The sequence below is a fragment of the Aythya marila genome, assembly GCF_965140915.1.
Source record: "Aythya marila genome assembly, chromosome: 11".
In the NCBI taxonomy this organism is placed as follows: Eukaryota; Metazoa; Chordata; class Aves; order Anseriformes; family Anatidae; genus Aythya; species Aythya marila.
Genome location: NC_139052.1, coordinates 8454562 through 8474884, shown reverse-complemented (window position 1 = coordinate 8474884; position 20323 = coordinate 8454562). Strand labels below are relative to the sequence as shown.

The 20323-nt window shown below is 36.0% G+C and overlaps 1 protein-coding gene across 3 annotated transcripts in view; it reads left to right on the top strand.

Moving 5' to 3' along the window:
- SCAPER (S-phase cyclin A associated protein in the ER) overlaps positions 1–20323 on the top strand; it is a 184614-nt gene that overhangs the window by 93338 nt on the left and 70953 nt on the right. For all 3 annotated transcript variants that reach the window (XM_082769215.1, XM_082769213.1, XM_082769214.1), the window contains exons 21-23: positions 1853–1989; positions 7037–7102; positions 17173–17299. In XM_082769215.1, coding sequence (XP_082625341.1) covers positions 1853–1989; positions 7037–7102; positions 17173–17299 — 330 coding nt within the window. The remainder of the gene's footprint in view (positions 1–1852; positions 1990–7036; positions 7103–17172; positions 17300–20323) is intronic.

Genomic DNA, 20323 nt, shown 5'->3' with positions numbered 1-20323 from the left:
TTAAGAACTAACTCATCAAATGTTGGGGTGTGTTGCTCTCTTGTAATACTGTGTCATGCTTTAAGGGGGCAGCCTTCTGAGATACCTTAAGAAAGTTTTCCTTGAAGCACTTCTTGCTAAAATGATGTTGATAATATTAGTGGGGAAGAAATGTTTGATCTGACTAACGGGAAAAATTCTTATAAAAGCTTGTTGGACTTGCTGTTTCATGTGACTAATACAGTTTCCATTGAATTACTTGGATAATAAATTGGGGGAAAATACTCAGATATACTGGGAGTTGGACAGGGTAGGCAGTGTAGCCAAGTTAAAGGCACAGTTTCAGAAATTGCTTAGATTTTTATACTTGATTTCTTACGTCTGATATTCATTCGGTATTCATTTTGCATTCATATGATTTAAGATAGAAATTTCAATTACTATTTTGACCAAATATATATTGCTAGGTTATATCATGCTCTAATGCTTTACAAAAACTAAAAGGTCTTTTTCCAAGAAATTTCACAAAGATTTATTTTGTTTTCAACAAGCATAATACTTTCCTGAATCAGTGAAAGGACCAGTGGAAAAAAAAAAAAAAAGTTTATTTTCTGCAAAATATTGTCTTTAAATTTTTAGCAGTTCAACTTTTGCTTTGAATTTCAAGTATACTTTAAAAAAAAAAAAAAAAAAGAATAACGGCTTCTCATTGTGGCACTAATTTTCAAGCATAAATTATCCTAATAAGCAGTGGTGGCTTATACTTCATAATGTGTTCAGTATTATTAAAAAAAACAAATATAACCCTTGTTATATTAAAATGTAGTAAGTATATTCTAGTAACTGGCATGAAAATATTTGCTTCTTGTTACTTGTAAAAATTAACCTGATAAAATTGGGTTTTGTAGCCACGTATTTTTCAGCTGAAATGGACTAGTTGAGGATGTTGTAGTGGTTTAAGTGGGTCACTTTTAATGTTTGTATCTTTAAATCAGTATAAGTTTCTTGCACTGACAAGGATCTGGAGTACACCGTTCAGAAGAGGTTAAGTTAAGTAATGCACATTAAACTGAAAAGTATGTCTAGAAGGACAAGTGTAGAAATTCTTCTGTGTCGTTGAAAACTAACTTGATGCATTGAGTGCTTTGAGCAAATTTCTGGCTTGAGGGAACTGAAGAAAAAAAAAGGTATTGAGCAGTTTACCAGTGTTTCTAGAGGTGTTGGGCATGTTTTACATTGTCTAAGTGTGCAGTTTCTAGGCAGCCTGCTGGTCACTGGAATTGTTACAAGGATTCAAGTGTCCATGCATGGGTAGCATAGGTCAATCCAAACTGGGGACAACTCCAGGGGAAAGCTTTTCCAGTTTTTCACATCAACATTAGAAATATTTATTTCTAAAGTAGACTTTGAACTGTATTGGGGTAACCTAGCTTGAAAGTACCTCAGAGTCAACGGGAATAAATGAAGAAGGGTAGTTTCTTGTTTTTAAAAGTATGTGGTCATCCTCAGTTAGGTACTTCTGTTCTAACCTTAGGACAGGCTTTTTCCTATTTTTCTGCAGATAAGGAGTTTAGTTTTGGAGAGTATGTAAAATAGTGAGGTAACTGCATTTTTCAGTTATTGTGCGCCACCTCTTCTTTCAAGTCTTGTTTTTTATCACTTGAAGTTTTTGTAGTTAGCTTGTAATTTTCTTGTGTATTGTTATTTTTCTGGAATATAAATAGAGGAAGTGTTTCTAGTGTTTAAAATTTAGTTTTATATTTATTAATTTTCTTCACTTTTTGTTAAATATTTTCCACTACTTATTTCTGGGAAGGTAATCTATAAACATTACCATGTACTGTAAGATTAAATATTTCAATATTTTCTGCAGGAGCACCTGTCATTAAAAAAATACATTGTGGATATTGTGACTGAGAGTTCTCTTCCTGTGGAACCACTGAAAGAAGGAGAGGAAAAGCAAAAAAATAAAAAGAAAGCCAAAAAGTTAAAAGCACGGATGAACTCCAGGTAGTAAAAGCTATTGGTTTTTTGTTTGTTTGTTTATCTGTTTTAAGTTTTATTCTGAACTTTACTTTTTGTCCTTTAGCATGAGTGCCATGGAAGGCTTAAAAAAAGAAAAAATAAGTTATTTGCTTTGGGAGTGTCCTGAAAATAATACTGATGAGCCTAATTTATGGCCACTTTCTCTGATTGAGAAAGAAAACTGAATATCGATCTGGAGCCCTTGGTTTCACCTGTTAAGAGCTTTTCTCATAATTGGATGCCGGTGCCCTGCCAAAACCATAGCATCTTCTAGCATACAATAGCATGTTTAAATCTGTGTAAACCATGCCTATTTTTCTTTCTAGCTATTGATTTTTAAATGAAGTATCAAAGAAAATCAATAGTAATCAACAAATAGAAGTCAGCCTGCTGTAGTGTCAAATCCCATGACTAAATTTAATCATTTTTTGTTGCCTGTCACAACAGAAAGAAAGTTAAAAATATCTTAAAATGGAAAGTGAGTTGTCAGACCTGTAATTTGTTATTAGCTTAAAAAGTGACATCTCCAAATCAGTAAGATATGCAAGATGACATTATATCATGAACTGCAGTGTCAATCTGTAGCTGAGGAGACCCCAACTGAAGTAAATACTTAACTAAATAATATAATGTATTTTTAGATTTATCTCTTAAAAATACTTCTCAGCTGGTAAAGTGTATAGTTACAAATATTCTCTGTATTGTTTTTAAGCAGGAAGCGTTGCAGAGTAGGAAAAAAAAAAGTATAGGTTTTTAGAGCAAAAGTAAAAATGAGTTAGTATATTAATAAAGTCAATAATGATACATTAATTTTCAAAAATACAAAATTTTACAATTTTTATCATTTCTGATTTTTTTTCCTCTTTGGATGATCAAATTTAGTGTCTGAACTTCACATTTGAACACACTGTTGAATTTGGATAATACATTCTTGCAGGTTCCTAATTTCTCAGGGTGGATTTTTATTCATGTTACCTGTTGAATTAATGCAGGTATTGGGTCCAATTTTAATTGTTTCTCAAGACCTACTTCTGTTGAATTTAGTCAAAGGTTTGTCAGACCTAGGAGTAACAGTTCAAATAATAGTTTGTTATTGGCAGTGGGTGTTGAAAAAGGGTTTTGGAACATTTTGAATTCTGATGTTTCAGACTGCTGGGTGAGTCAGCATAGCTGTCATAAAAATTTTAATTAAAGCAGACATCATTTTACAAAGATGTACTAATGAGAAATACAGTGGATGTTTCAAAATCTAGGAGGAATTAAATTGGAGAGACATGAAATTTACATTTTTTAAGCTTGTTTTTAGTTGACTAAAGAGTGACTTGACTTTTCATTGCTCTCCTTGAAGAGAACATTAAATTGACGATTTCACCATGAAACTTATGTATACCATGTAACATTGACAAAAAAGCTTACTAATAAAGATGTCCAGTAGCAAAATGGAACAAAGTTTGTTCTATTTCAAACAAAAAAATGATGAGGAAAAATAAAATCCATTTAGGAGATTAATTTTAACCATGCGAGGCCTGCCAGTCTTCTACAGTTAGTATAATTGACAGTTGAGTAATAGTAATAGGCCTAGTAATGACAACTACGGCCTTGGATGTTTGGAGGTTTGCTGTAATCAGAAAATGATAAAGCGTTATATTATGTACTGCTGCAGCCTCACTTGAAGTACTGCGTGCAGATTTGGGCACTACGATATAAGAACGACCTAAAACTATTACAGAGCTTCCAATGGAGTGCTGCAAGGCTGGTGAAGGGCCTAGAGTGCAAGGCCTGTGAAGAATGCCTGAGGCCCCTTGGCTTGCTCAGCCCAGAGCAGAGCAGGCCAAGGGGAGGCCTCATGGCGGCCTGCAGCCCCCTCATGAGGGGAGCGGAGGGGCAGGCGCTGAGCTCTGCTCTCTGGGGACAGCAACAGGACCTGAAGGAACAGCATGGAGCTGGGACAGGGGAGGGCAAGGCTGGATATTGGGAAAAGGTTCTTCAGTGAGAGCGTTGTCGGGCACTGGAACAGAAACCCAGGGAGGGACATGGTCACAGCACCAAGCCTGCTGGAGTTCAAGGAGCATTTTGACAAGGCCCTCAAACATAAGGTTTGATTTTGGGGTGGGCCTGTGTGGAGCCAGGAGCTGTACTTAGTGATCCTTGTGGGTCCCTTCCGTTTGGGATATTATATGATTGTTAAAGCAGTTAAAGTAATGATCTCACAATTACAATATGAAACGCTAAATTAAATAATTTAGAGTGTGTCTACTATGTTTCTGCTCAGCAATCTGAACAGTAATACAAGCAGATTGCTGGGAGTTACTGTACAAAATCAACTGAGACCTTAAATGGAATATATGAAGTCCCTAATAATTTATTGTGGGTGGTTATCTATAAGCTGTGTTTTAGCACATATTTGCAACTATTCCTCTTCTTCTAAAGAAGTAGTGGTAACAAACCCTCCTATACCTGATGGCTTGAAATTACACGTTCATTTCCGTTCCAAGGAAGCTGTGATATTTAAAATTTGAAATAACTAACTGCATTAAAATAGGTCCTGTTTCTCTCCTGAGTTTCTTGCTCCTAAATCAATATAACAATATGAAAGCTACAAAGGGCAAAGGTGAATGAGGGAACAAATTGTCATCACTGGGTTATTAGATATGTTGAGAAGTTTTGTTAGTCTTATTAATAATATTTATAACCCTAAGCTGTTAAACTGATGCCATAGTAACAACTGATATATAGCTAAATAAATTATCTCAGGTTAACACGCATGTGCTGCTATGAGAAGAATACTTTGGTGCCTGCATGGCAAACTGAGGCCTGCTGAAACCTAACCCCCAGCAACAGAGGTGGAGTTACCAAGTAGGAAGTGCATACAGTTGAGATAAGCTCTGCAATGGATTTAAAGCACTTCTGTCATGTTCTTTGGTAACAGATATTTTAGGTGATTATTCATGTTTGACTGACTCTTCTGTACAAAACTCAAAGATAAAATATGTTGTTTCTGGCTAAGAGACAGGAAGGAAGGCAAAAGGTTAATAAGGGAATCTCACCTCCATGTTTAATACTAAATTCACTTGTGATTAATAGCTTTATTAATGATCCACAAATCAGAACTAGTACTAATGTAACAGTATTTGCATGTGGCAGAAGTTGTTTAGGTTAAGCAAGCTGAGGGAAAATTTGAGTAGCTTTGGAAAACTTGATCTTGGGTGAAGAGAGAATATAAAGAAGTGTGGAGTATATGTATCTGAGAGAAATAGTGAACTATTTCTGAAACTTTTAGGTTTTAAATGAGCACTCTCAACCCTAGGAACAAAATGACTGTTACAGATTAGTAAAGACGTTTGAACAGTTGCAGTTACAGCCAAAATCAAAATGTCATGTTGCTGTGTTATGTTGATGATTTTTTTTCTAAAAATGACGTAGAACATTGTCTCACCTAGCTGAAAGGACCTTGATAAAGTAGAAAAATACAGGAAAAGATTATGAGGTTACAAAAAAAAAAAGCTTTCATGAAGAGAAGTTGAAAAGACAAAAAGGCTGGGAATGTTTATTTTAAGAAGTTGTGAGGAAAGACCTGATACAATAGTAAATGAAATCAATGCTTAGGATTTATTAGGAATTAAATCTTTACTAAATTGGTGTTTTGTAGTGGAGCAATAAAACACATTTCCCATTGGAAGCCATTGGCAAAATCTTGGATTCGGAAAACAAACCACCAAGAAAAGAAAACAGTTGGATGTTTGTAAAGCTAGCAAGAATGCCAACTAACAATGGTTAATGTTCAAAATACTTAGGAAATTAATACTAAACAGCGTTTTTATGGGTCAAAGTTGACCTGAAGCAGATGTTTTCTGCTTCTGTCTTGAGGGACTTTTGGCACCTTCCCCTGGGGATTCTTATGGGTGCCACTGGTAGAGACAAATCACGTATCTGGTTTAGTCCAGCATGACAGTGAGGTTTCCTTCAGGTGTGGGTACAGCTTGCCAAAGTCCTGACTTGTGAAGAGTTTTCCCAGCTGTGAATGAGGTGCTACTCATTCATCTGAGAACAGAACCTCAACAGACTTGAACAGCAGTTCTGCCTTAAGGCTCTAGAGGTCTGTGTTGTATCTGTGAGGTCTTCATTTCAGAAAAAAAATTGAAAGAGCAATTTCAATGGATCAAATGTTTTTAACATCCAGATGCTTTTAGTGTCTGCTGGATGTTTTTTCACAAGGCTCTGGCTCTGAAATTTTATTTTTTCCCGTGTCACTGTGGTGTGTGGTTTAGTTTTACTTCATGAAGTTGGGGGGATGTTATAAAGTGTTACAGGATTACCACTCCGAGTCCTGTTTTGGTTGATGAGCTGATGATGATTTTCACCTGCTAGTTTAGGCTGGTTGCAGTCAAAACAAGTGGTGAAAAAGAAGTCCTGTCTCTGTCTTCCTGCATTTTGGCATATGGCCAGTGTAAATAAGATTTTAAGTGTCTAAACAGGTATGTGATTATAGGTCCCGTTTCCATTTCTAACAGTAAAAGAGCCGTTAGTGGAAGTATTTATTTCTGTGCTGTATGCCTAACAAGGTTCATACCGTTATAAAATGGACATTAATTTCATTAAAAATACCTCTATAGCTGTAAATAAAACAAATAATTTGTTAATTATAATGTCTGTGTTGTAGTATTCTGATCTACACCACCTGTCTAAATTACTAATATTTTCATTAGATGAATGAGTTAATTTTATAATGAAGTAAGTTTCTACAGTTCTTTCCCTGTTATTGTATATGGTGTTTTAACATTTGTCACCATACTGAAGGTCAAATTAAATCCACCATTTGTGTACTAATGTTATACTAAATAGTATTAATAAATATTAGTTGTTAGTGACTAGTAGTTAAACATCTGTATGCATTATGGTAAGGCAGAATTGTCAGAAATGGCATGACTTATTATGAAACAGAAAAATTGCAAAGGCTAGAATTATCTTGCTGATATTCCATACGGTATGCTTTAGATGATAGTCAATAAATGATTAATATTTCTTCCTCCAGGGCAAAGGAATATGAGAGTTTGATGGAAGCAAAAAATGCCGTCTCCGATTCCCCATTTAAAGCCAAGTAAGCATTTTACTTTACGTATTTTAGACTTTTTTTTTTTCCCTGTCTGTAGCAGAAGTGCTTCTGAAATTTCCAGTGGAGTGTGGTAAGGTTCCCATTCAATATGGGATGTACTGTCATATTGAATTACAGATAATTCCTAACATGAAAGGTCAGATGTTATAAATGCCTTTTTTTTCTGGAGGCACGGTATATCTTAAACCATGTAAGATACAATAGAAAGACAGCATGCATTATCTCTTTATTACCTAGAAGCAAGAAGGACTTAGTACTTAGTACTCTTCAACCAGCTTAGTACTCTTCAACACGGATTGTGAAAGTTCAGTACTGGAATTATGGAACTGAAAAATTTATGTGTTTCCCTTTGGTCAGAAACAAAGGTTCATATGGTGAACCCAGGTATTTTAGTGCACAGGTGTCTTAATCTGACATTGAGCTTTGTAAAGAGTAGACTATTTATTGTCAAAGATAAGGCACAGATGAAGGCAGTGGATGGTAAAATTAAAACAAGCAATTATCACTGACAGATTTCTCTTCCTTAGGATGAAACTGAAAATTAGTCAGCCTTTTCTGTGTGATTGCATTGAAGCTGTTTGGCAAAAGATGCAGAATATTTGGATTCCAAAAAGTTCTTGACAAGTTTTTTCTTGCCAAAGGTTTTAGAGGAATCTGTATAGCTGTGGTGTAAGTAGGAATCAGTTCAAAAACTGAAAAGAAGTGGAGATGCCTGATCAGTCTTTGCCAAATAGGGAGGTTACTGGTAGAATTCAGCAGTCGTACAATGTTCAACGTAGTCACAAGGACTTGGACCAGAGGGCAAACAGTGAGATGGCACGGTTTAACCACTTTGTGAAGATACTCAGGATAATAGGGACAAGAGCTGATACTGACTAATAATTTTGAAGAGAGACAGTAACAAAGCAGTAAAGCAGCAGGTGAAATTCACTGTATATGAAGGGCTACACAGTGTCGGGGACACAGGAACTCAATGCTACCTTCACATATAAACTGATGGGCTTTGAACTTACGGAAGTGATACATAGTTCCAAGAAAATACTAGCTCCGTACTCCTAGCAGTTAAAGCAAATCCTTTGTTAAAATTATTTAGACAGATGCAAAAACAAGATAAAGAATGTCATTATGTACAAAACATCTACATCTTTTGAATGCCATGTGCATTTCTGCTGCTTTATCTCAGAAGGGATATACTGGAATTGTTGAGAATTCAGAGAGAAAGAAAGGAAACAATAACTTCTGGTATAACTTCTCTGTTAGGGACTAAGTACTTCTCATTCTGGAGAAAAATGTAACGGCGGGAGGAAGTTACAAAGGAGGTATGTTACGGAGATCTACAAGGTCATAAATAGTATGGAAAAGATGGGTGGTGACTGATTGCTGTCCCTCCAAGGGCCAGAATGAGGGAGCATGGGATGAAGATCAGTGGTTCTTAGTGCTGTATGTAATTAGATATACGGAACTCATCGACAAAAAGATGCTCAAAGTTTACCTCGCATGCATAGCAGTTCAAGGACACCACATCCAGCTCTAGATATTCCTAAACTGAAAAATGGGGGGGCAAGAAAAGGATTAGTAAAGAGGATTGTGTATGTTTACCCTGTTTTCCTCAGGCATCCATTTACAGTTCTTTGTTAGGGTAGCAGGCGGGTGGTAAACCATTCCTACAGTTGTGCTCAAGAAGTCTGTGGAAGGTCAGTCAGGCTGTAGTGGCTCAACAGTTGGATTTAAATACCTTCATCCTAAAATGATGACGACTTTCTGGGTTGGGGATGTTTGTCTTCAGGATGAGGTAATAACCTGTACCAGATTCTGTATGTTTTCTTGTTGCTTCCATCATTTGTAAATTGCTGATACACTTGAAGCTAGCGATTTTTAGAAGTTCCTATTGTTTAAGATGTTCAGATCCTTTCTTTTAGGCTCCCCTGGTGCTTGTATGACTAACATGTAAGCAGTATCTTTCACGTAGTCTTTTTAGTAATTTTAAAACCTTCTGCTGAATCTCAGTATGTGTTTTAATCAAAAACATTGCTGAGGTTTAACATAAGAAAATGAAACATCTCCACCAGATGGCACACCTGCATAAACACATTGGGAAAAAAGGTTCTGTTGGCTTTGTTTCTTAATTATCAGCACTTCAATTTTCAAGATTAATTTCATGGTGGATTAGGACTTCTAAATTTGTAGCTTCTATGTTTTGCTTTTCTTTGCTACCAGAAAATAAAAACATTAGGTTCTAGTTGTCAGCAGAAATGTGGTGTGTTTGAGCAACTGACAATACTGAAAAGCTGTAGCTTTTCCATGTTAGTTTCTTTCTGACTTTTGATTATCATCAGTGACATGTTTTATTCAGTTGTTTCAATAGCAGTGCAACAGAAACTCAAGCAAGTTGTTTTGTTTGTTATATCTTGACTAATTCTCAATCTATAGTTTTTATTTCTCAGTGAAATGCTAGGGTACTTTCAGGCAGAATCTTCTGTTTCACCTGCTTTTTTTATTGCCTTCTTTTGTTACCTCTGTTTTTGGAACATCCTTAACTTTCCTGCATATTCTCAGTATCTGAATGGAGTAGGTGGTGTAATATGGGGAGGTTTCAAATACATTTGTGGATCCTTCTTTTGGCTGCCTCCTACCTTTTCTTTATTTTCTCAGTCAGTGGATTCATTTTTCTATTTTGAAACCAGTGTCACATTTATTCTGACATAATCTAAAAAATAAGAAATATGAGAACTGAAATGTAATTACAACTAAGGACTTAATTTGCATGTTGCACTCTGAGCACACATGTCCATAAGGTAACCTGTTACAGTATTTTGCAACCATAGCATTTGGTGAGATTGTTTTTGTTCTTCATTTCTTGTATGCATCCTGCCTCTGGATTAATCACTGAGGTGAGGAGACCCTGTCTCACATTCTGAGGATGTTTATAGTTCTGGCCCTGTTCCGAGTGCAGGGAGGCTGGAGTTACAAGTCCCTTCAAAGTGATGATCCTAGGAAAAGTGCAAGTAGAATCACCAGTATATCCACATGGTTCACATCTTGGCTGCTTGTAGCACTGCATGCCTGGTGCTGCACCAGCACCTGTTACGGCTGCACCCTGTTAGAAATAAACTACTGTGGTGGCCACGTTGTAGCTTGCTTTCATCATAAAGCTAAAATTATATAAAATGGAAGTATGGAAGTGAAGAGTAGCCTTCTCTCTCTTTGTAAAGGATAGAGTGAGAGGGCAAGACATCTTACGAGTTTAAGACCAGACCATATCTGTTTATGTGGATAAACAAATGAATACAGGAAAGAATAACTTTTCTTGACGGAACTAAGTACAGGATCCTACTTTACTAAGAAAAATAACAAGAAGAAGTAGCTGAAACAGTATTAGATCTCTACTGAAATGTTATTGTATTGAGAAGCTATGAAATAGTTAATAGTTGCCTTTTTAGCAAGAACACAGTGTACTACTATGAGCTACTATTAACTGCTACTGTACCTGGCTGAGACAGAGCAAATCTTTGCCAGTACTAGGAGTTGTAACAGCTATCCAACACATGCTCTGAGTAGATCTGCAAATTTAATGAGAAAAGTCATGTCACAGGGTAAAGGGTGTAAAAACTAAGAAGGCTAAATTTGTTCTTTGTGTCAAAACAAATGCCACTATGTTTTCTTTATTTGGAAGGAAGGTTTGATGTATTCAAATTTGGTGGAAGCCTACTAGTGAACAAAGAAACAACTTTTTATCAGTGGGCTGAGCTTAGAATTGGAAAAAAAAAAAAATTAAAAATTCCATTTAAAACATGACACAGTTGGTAGATGTGTTTGTTCACTTAACAGAAGCAAACGAATTTTAGAATGAGATCATTAAATGCAACTTTCTGGTATGTTTCCTTGCTTATGTCATGTTTCTTTAACTCCTCCTAGCCCCGATTATGTCTTTGTAAACAACTAGAACAATTTATGGAATGCAATTTATCTGATTTTAGTTGTTAGCCATGTCAGTTGTTAAAGAAGAAAGACAGAACCCAGAATTAGTCTTTGGCAGGTAAAAAGCCTTTTTAGATCACCTTTAAGATTAAGCCACCTTAATATTATGAGACCACTGATTTCCTGCTGCAGCTCCTAGATTGTTTCAGTAGTTCTTGTTAGTGTATGGTTTGTGGGCTTATAAAAACATTCACTGAGGAAGCAGTGATTCAAGTGCTTTCTAAACCTCACAAATAATACAAATATCAAAAAGCAGAGAATGTTTATCTTGCTTTGGTAGACATGGTATGTGTGCTTTTTCCAGTTTGAGTACGGAATATACTGCTTCTTGAGGGGGATTGTAAAAGGCTTTAAGTGTTTCTTTTCTAGAAACAGTTCTGGAAGATGCCTGAAACCGTTTTGTTTGCTGTTTTGTTTTGTTTTCTAATTAGTAACTACACAAAAAAAATTCTTCCTTAATGTAGGCAAAAAAATAGATCCAAATGTTGCTTTACTTGCTTGGTGTCTTGCTCTCTGACCAATCTCCCGTAGAAAGCCCTTTCAAGAAAAAGTGCTGCACTCATTCTCATGTGGGAATGGCCATTCTGTTGCTCCATGGCTTTTTTCAACTGTTCATTAGCTGGTTGGTCATTGGTTGCACTTAGGTTGTTTTATAAAAGCCAGTGGACACTTGATGCATTTGTGGTATTAATTCGGATTCTCTGGGAACTGATCTGAAGGTAATTACTTAGTGTCCAGTCCTCAAAGTTAGCCCATCAAAACATGCATACTCTTTCTTCTTGCAGCATCCTTTGGTATCCATCAGAGCAGGTTTTTAAAAGGGAAGGAAAAAGCTTTTGTAAAGTAGGAGTGTTGGTTGCATTTATTTAATATCTATTATTCCAAAAGCTGTATGTTTGAGTGTTAAAGCAGTCTGCAGTTAGGAAAGCATAAATGTAATCCATAAATACAAGCAGGGAAGGTAAGGTAATGAAAGATTGCCTAATGGGAGTTAGCAGGATTGCAGGAATTTTTAAAATAAAAATATAACCTCCCTAATCTAATACTTCAGCCACTTTCTCCTCTCATTCACAAAGGAATTGTTTCATTTTGTTGTTTTTTTTGTTTTGTTTTTTTCCATGTGTTTTTTAATTCCTCCTTTTTTAAACTACAAAAAGGGGCACTTCAGATGGTCTGAAAGAACCACTATTCTGAGAAAGGCCTGAAATACAAAAAGAGGAGTCAGGAATGTAGTGTGGAGTTTGTTCTTGCAGAGCCTCAAAGATAAATGCCTTCAATGACATAGTTCTTTCTTTTTTTTTTTTTTTTTTGTGTGTGTGTGTGTGCAGTATATCAGTGTGTTCACAAAACAAATGGACGTTATAGGTTTTCTTGGTGTAGTAGTCTAGTTTACAGTTAAGTCAGTTATAAAATATTATGCCACAATACTGATTAGTGGGGAAAAATGTCTGAAGCTGTAAATATTTGTGCAAAATTTGTTTTTAAACAGCTGTATGATCTATAGAAGAGCTGAAGTATAAAATAAAATTCAGTTAAATTTAAACAAAGGTAAATATCTGGTCTCTGATTGGATGGACAGCAGGTGCTATTTTCAGAGAACTGCTGGAGCATTCTTATAGCGAATGAAATTAATTCAGCAAATCTTTTTAGCAATTTTGCCACCAGTTTTCAGGTAGCTTCCATTTTTGAGACGAATGAAGATGTACAAAGCTGCATATTTAGGCATCTAGCTATGTTGTTAAGTAGAGTGGTGTTTTCCATTGCGTTCCTAAAGCAATTAGAATGTGTCAGGTATGCCACTGAGTATGTTACTTTGCTGCAGGGGTAGTACAGAATAGTGCAGGGCTGTATGTTGCTTTAGGAGGATACAGCATAACTCGGGTTTGGGCTGGGCAGGAACTGCCACAGACTTTCTCAGTTCTCTCCAGGCGCACGCTGCACGGGCAAGAATTGGGGCTGTGTGTCCAGCTGGCATCTGGCCGCCCTCAGCAGGAGCGCACAGGAGGAGTAACCAGTCTCTGCCACTTGTACTGATCCTTCCGGGCATACATTCAGCATGCAGCCAAGAAATCATGGATTTAAATGTGGAAGTGCTGAAATACATTGATGTTATTTCAAGGTGGTTTGGTGGTTCTGTTTTTTTGTTTCTTTGTTGGTTTTTTTTTGAGATTAAATGTGACCTATAAATATTGACAGAGATCTTTTTCCTTTAGTCTATAAAATATATTAAGCCTGCTAGAAATACTTAGCCTATGCTAAAACCAAACCCTTAATTTTACAATACTTAGTTGTAACTTTATTTACATATTTTCTCTATAAACCTTTGACTATCCATCATTTTTCTATTTGCAGTGCAAAAAGACCCGATCATGTATTTGTATTTGCTGAACATGCTATTTATCAGAGTGTAACATTCTAAACCCAATCTGTGCCTTATGTCTTTTAGGATATTTCTTCCACATTCTGAATTATTTCTTTGGAGGCAATGCTATAACATTTTAATTAGTGGGATGTAAATAATTTTAGATAAAAAGGCATAAATGTTAACTTTCCTTTTTATTTAGCCAAATAAATTTTCACTCACTTATTGTTCCCTCCATGGCACATTAAACCTTGGAGGAATGCAGATTCTGAGATGGAGTGAAAATTAAGTTTTTGTTCTAAAAATGTTTGGATTTGGACTCAGCAATATTTCCTCATAGTCCTTGAAGCAGGTGTTGATACCATGATGTATTAATCTACTATATGAACAAAGGGTGTTCTCTTTCCAGATCTGTTTGTGGCAATGATTAATTCTATATCCAAGTACAAGTCATCTTGCATAGATTTCTAGTCCTTTGAAACAGTCTTAAAGAAAATAATTCTTATTTTTCTGTGATGCTGCCAAGAGGTCAGTGTAAAGGATATTAAATTAAAATAATTTCTCCAAGACTCACTCAGTGAGAGGAGGGTTTTTTATTTCCCATCTCTTCCCCATATGATCATGAAGCATACTTTACCCTTTTTTGGCAGAAGACCAACGTACAATATGATATGAAGATGTAAGAAGTAATTCTTTAATGCAGCACAACTGGAAATGTTGTTCTTCATGTTCCTTATTTTGATGCTGAAAACACAAAGTTTGTCTGTTGGTAGAAGCTTTTCAGCAATGAAAACATCAAGAACCTGATCAATTCTACTTCACTGATTAGATAGGCTTTCAAAATTGTGCATATAAAATCATTTAAGAAATCTAGATATTTTTGTCTTAGACTGTATACAAATCTTGGGATGGGTATAAGAGAAAAATTCAATGCAGCATCTGGAAAGAAGGGATGTTCCAATAATTAAGTAGTTTGTTATTAGTGCTCAAGAATGTCAATTCTGTAAGTGAAGATCATTCCAGAAGAAGAAACTGGTTTAAGATAGTATATTAATTTGGAGAAAAGGGAAATGCTTGAGAAATTAACAAAGTATTATTTGGCAAAAGAGGATATATGTTCTCACTTTTCTAACATTTTCTAACTTCAGCGTGATGCAAAATGAAGTATTTATTTGTTCTCACAACAATATGTGACCACTGGTGCATGAGGAAAGACAGGAATTTCAGTATGTATGAAAGCTCTTTCCAAGACTGAAGGGAAAGGGAACTTGTCAACAGACAAGGCAATGTAACACAATTATTTTTTATTCAAGTCCTTTTTAGTAATGCCTTGATCAACCATACACATTTTGTGTGCTGATGGCTGATGAAACATCTTTTCTGTCTCATCAAGAGAGGTTTCAGACTTGTCATGTAGGAGAAGAGTTTTTTTATTTTCTCTCTAATACTAAGATTAGGAAAAGTCCCTTTCTTTAGCCTCTGTGCTTAATCCTGGTTGAATTCCATTCTTCTGATGTTAAATGGAGCAAATGGAAACCTGTCTTGCCATCTTCTGTCATGGAGCTGCACACAGTTTTTTTGTTGTTTATAAATGCTTTAATCATAGAATTTGGGTACATGTTTCCAAGGGAAGTCATCTTTATTTTTGTTTAACGCACCAGGATATTGCCAAGAAAACAGCTATTTTAAACCCCACAAGAATACCTGAAATACCTAGCTTCTAGGTTGTCTTTCTGCACTGCAGCAATTCAGTTTTTCATCAGTGCTACAATCCACTCCTTAAGCTCAGTGTCGTTAGCGGTCATCTGATTTATTGTCAAAGTCCTGCAGTTATTTGGCTTTTAATTTTCTTTCCCATTTTAGCTCCTGGTTTACTGTGTTAGACAGAGTGTTTCCTCCAACTTCATTTTCCACAGAGGAAACAACCGTGCAGAAAATTTTGTTGGCCTTAATACCCCTTTATTTATCTTGTCATAGAAAAATCCACAGGCTGAATATTAGTGGAGTCAGCTGACCAGATGATGATAAGTCCAAAACACAAAATTCTGCAAATCATTTTTATTTGTACTTTCAAAACATATCTGTATTTCCAGTGTCTTTTGAAAGCTTCTTACAAATCTCTTAATTTCTTTAAAGAAAAGATACAGAGTACCTGTTTCCCACTGATTAAGTAGAAACTCTGTTCAAGTCTTGTCCCAAATGAATATTCCATATTTTGTGTTGTTGGTTTTTTTTTTTTATTAAACACATGACTGTTGTGGTTCATTCTCCAGCCATTCTGTCTCCTGTCTCACCTCTAGAACAGTTAAGGCAATCTTTTTTTTCCTGTTACTCTGTTGTCACTTTGTGACTGCTTTCTGGCCCTTTCACACTGATGTCCCATTTTATGATAAGCATTGATATCTTTCCTGCAGGTCTGTATTTACTTCTAGTCACGACAGTATTTTCTTTCTCTCATGCTGCTCAGTTACCAGCTTCTTCCCACTTCCAGTACAAATTGTTCTACTAGCTCAAACTAAAGGTCCAGCAAGTGCAGCAGAGCTGTCAGTAGCACTAAGACAGTGGCTTGCAAATAGTGGCAAGTACTGACTGATACTTCCTCACTGCTTCTCATAATCCCGTGGTAAGGGACCCTGTTTAGCATTTTTATCACCTGCCTATAATGCCTCTACAGATGTAGAAGTCTACATGCGAGCTAGTTACTGATTTCATATTCAGGGCACGGAAAAATGTATTGAGTGTGCTTTATTTTACACTCTAGGAGGAGATGAGTGGTGCCTTGAAACTGTGTATTGTTCCTCACTGCCAACAAGAGAGCATAGCCCAGAGGTAGATATGTAAAACTGAAATGAGTCTGAATCCACGTGTATGTGCATCTCTCCCACCTCTGCATTTTGGCTTCATTACTGACCCTCGTTAATGGAATGCCCTTTCTGAGGTAGCCTGCAGAGTCACTAGTTTTCATGTGTTCAAATAAACCTGAACAGCTATTTCTTTTATGATGCCTATAAGAAATTAGCCAAGTAGTCTGCTGTTCTGTTTCTCTTATTCATCTCAAGAGGGAACTACTCAGATAAGTGGGCAGGAAAAATTGAGCAATGGAGGAAAAGGGCATATTGAAAAGTAAGATGACTTCCAATACCTAAAGTGGGCCAACAGGAAAGGTGGGGAGGGACTCTGTCAGGAAGTGTAGTGATAGGACAAGAGGTAATGATTTAAAACTGAAAAAGGGTTGATTGAGATTAGATATTAGGCATAAATTCTTTACTGGCAGGGAGGTGGAAGTAGGTGATCTTGATTGAAGGTCCCTTCCAACCCAAACCATTTTGTGATTCCTTGACAAAAACTAGCAGGATAAACTGTGGAGGGATAATAGGGAAATTAACTTGTTTGAGCAATTAAATAAATTAAAAAATAAATAAATAAACATAGGACTAATGAAGAATTGCCTTTATGGTATACCATTCACATTATTTCTATACCATTTCCCTAAAACAGCTGATGGTGAAAAGTCATAGACACTCAAAGCTGACAGTGCCTGCTTGTTGTGTTGTACACTTTAGTTGCTGTTCAGTATAGATGATATTTTTACACCGATTTTCGTTGTTGTTTTGTTGAAATGTATTTACTGGAGTATCATTACAAAGATGAAATTTTCCATGATTTGGAGACATTTTTGTTGTTTTAACTGCTCTTTGTTTTCTGTTTCATGAAGGTTACAGCGATTAGCAAAAGACCTTTTCAAGCACCTCCAGATGCAGGATAGCGGTTTGTTGGCAAACAACAAGGTTTCTGCTCTGGACCGGACTTTAGGAGAGATCTCTCGTATTCTGGAAAAAGAGGTATTGTGACTATTACTGTCTGACATGATCAATCTATAAACTGTGTTGCCCTCAAGATCAATTTGGATTTGGGAATGTTTTAGATGTGTATTGATGAATACTAATGACTACTATAGTAGAAGCTTGGAAGTTTCAGAGTGTATCTGAAGGGAGTTCAACTGTCTAAGTGAACAGAGAACTCTGTTCATAAGAGAGAACTCTATTTCTAGCATTGTGCATTAATTAATGCATTTGTTACTAATTTTGAGAAGTTACCTAATAAAATGCAGTAATTATAAATATGTATTGGAATTCCTGTGTTACTAGGTATCAGTACTTCAGGATTCAATTTTTTATTTAAATGTTAAATTTAATGACAAGGAGGCTTTGAAAAGAAAAACAGTGCAAGTTTTCTTTTTTTCTTTCCCAAATACTCACTTTTTTCATCAGGTAGGTTCAGGACTCTTGCTATGAGTTTGATGCATACACAGTATGGTGTGTTCTAGTTACTAGTAGAATATGAATATCGTTTTTTTAAATCAAACAACAACAGGATTGTATGAATTTTCTAGTCTGTTTACATGGGATTTCTAGTGTCATCATTTCTGATCTGTTAGTAACTCTAGATAAGTCTATGCTTCTACCACAAGTAAACAACATTTAAGCAAGTGGATTTGGCATGGATTGTTTTCCAGTTATATTCTCTAGTATTTTAGAAAACCATCTGATTTAAGTAGAATTTAAGCTAATTTTATGAGACCAGGCAAGTGATTTTGTATTTCTGGAAGTATAAAAGCTGATTCAAGCTTGAACATTTCTGTGATGGGTATCATGAAGTTTAACTTTGTTATATTAGATTGTGCCAAATAGGCTTTCCTTTTACATTTACTGAAGTTTAAAGATTAGTAAAAACAGGCATGTAATGTAAAAGATATAATTCTGTATGATAAAGCGTGTGCTATTCATTTCCTAATTTGTGCTAACATATACCAACCTATGTTAATAACTGGAGTTGCACTTAGGAGTAGAGGAAGGTTGGTAAAGTGAGGATAAACACTTGTTTATCCTGTGCCATTTGTCTTCTTGGTACAACCAAAGGAACCAGTGGAAGATTTTGAGCTTCCTAATTAGGAGGCCAGCTCTGTTCTGCCAGGAGACCCAGCACATATTAGAACAGCTTTTGCTGTGGTATTTCAAAGATATTTTGAGTTTGGCTGCAACCCAGACTGGCTAGTTGTGTTTTTTTCTGTTCTCATCTTGCTTCCTACAGCTGCAATGGCTTGCACTTCACCCATAGGAGGAAAGTGGTCAGTTAAGAGTAAGTAGGAGATCTTTTTGCTTATTCACAGTGTAAGAGTTGCACAGAAGTTGACATAAGTTGGTAGTTTGATTTAATTGAAATTACAGATCTGGCCTAATACTATTTTAAAATAAGACTGTCATTACATTCAAGCTATCATGGTTTGATTTTATATGTTTAATAAGGTTTATTATAAACATAATTACTATATTATAAATAAGCTTTTATTTAGCTGGCTAAATATTTTACAAGTGATTTGTCTGATCTGTTGTACTTTAATTTGACCTTCTGCCTGTTGTCCTCAGGATGCTTTTGCAGCAGAACGAATGAAAGGACGGTTAAATAGTGATCTTAGTACTAAATATTTCACTGGATGTTGTGAATGGTTTGAGCCATGTAATTACACTTTTAGAAGTCTTTTAACTCTGCACTCCAATTAGCAAGCTTTCACAGGACTGAGTGTTAAGACTTCTTCCATGTCCCCCAGCTCCAAAGAACTGAAAAGCTCTGGGGGTGCTTTTTAGACAGGAGTTGGCAGTGTCATGCCAGGAGGAATGAGAGCTCCCTCACTCCTCTGTAAATGCGCTTGGTTAGAGTATGCAGAAAGGTGCCTCAGCTGTTCCTGGTGGCATCCTTTCTCCTCAACCAGAAATTCAGGAAGGTCCCACATCACAGAGCTGTTGTGCTTTCCCAGAACACTGCTAAGCCCGTTTCTTGGGGTTGGTCTTCAGTGGAGGGTTGAGGTGGTATGCGAATGTATCATATGTTTTTATGTTTTGAAATTTCTCTTAAGTGCTGTGCTTATAAAGCCTGCCTTGCTTTAAGGTAAAATGCTGAATTTTTGTAATTGAGAGAGTAGGATTTTCATCTTTAATATTATTTCAATGTGGTTGGCCTGCTGGCACAGTGATTTGCCTTGTAATTCAACTTTTTACACCGTTAGAACCTCCGTATTTGAGTTGTCCAAAGGAAGGTTATATTGTTCTCTCATTGACCCTTAAAAAAGATCTCTTTCATATCTGTAATCACGATATCCTGAAAACTAGTACTGAGAGAAACCAAGTTAGTAAAATCCGAGGAGGGGGTTTCATCATTGTGGTTCAGAGTTAGTTTCTGTAAAAATAAGTGCCATGCTTGAAGGTTTTCACAGCTTACTCAGTGTGAAACACAGCTTCTAATAGCATATACTTTTAAATACTGAACAGTGCCGGGATACTGTTCTCCTGTGTGTTATTTTAATTACTTTGAGTTGCTGATCAAGTTTAATAGCAGTTTTGAAAGACTTCCAACATTTTCCAATTGTGCAGTGTTTGTGTTAATTACTGAAACATTAATTTCATATTTATTTCAAAATATAGAAAATCTGTTGCTGCATGAGGTCTCTAAAAAGATTTATCTATTTGTGTATTTTTTTGTATTTTTTTTTTTTTTACAAGAAAGTGTAGCTTCTTGAGATTCTTTTAAATATGACATGAATTGCAGCTAAATGTTAATCATAAATTGTTTGTAATGTTACTGCTTGTTGAGCCTGCAGTCAGGAAATAAAAGGTAAATTTGGTGATAGGCATACATTATTTGTTGTTGATTTGGATTTTTACCCTCAAGTCATTATTCTTCTGCTGGAGAAGTCTTATTACATCTGAGTGTCCTAATCGATAAGGTCAAGAAAGATTGATTGCAATAGCTGTCACTGTGTTTACGGCACAGATCGTAGGTAGTCATTTATAGAAGTGGATAGTAATTCT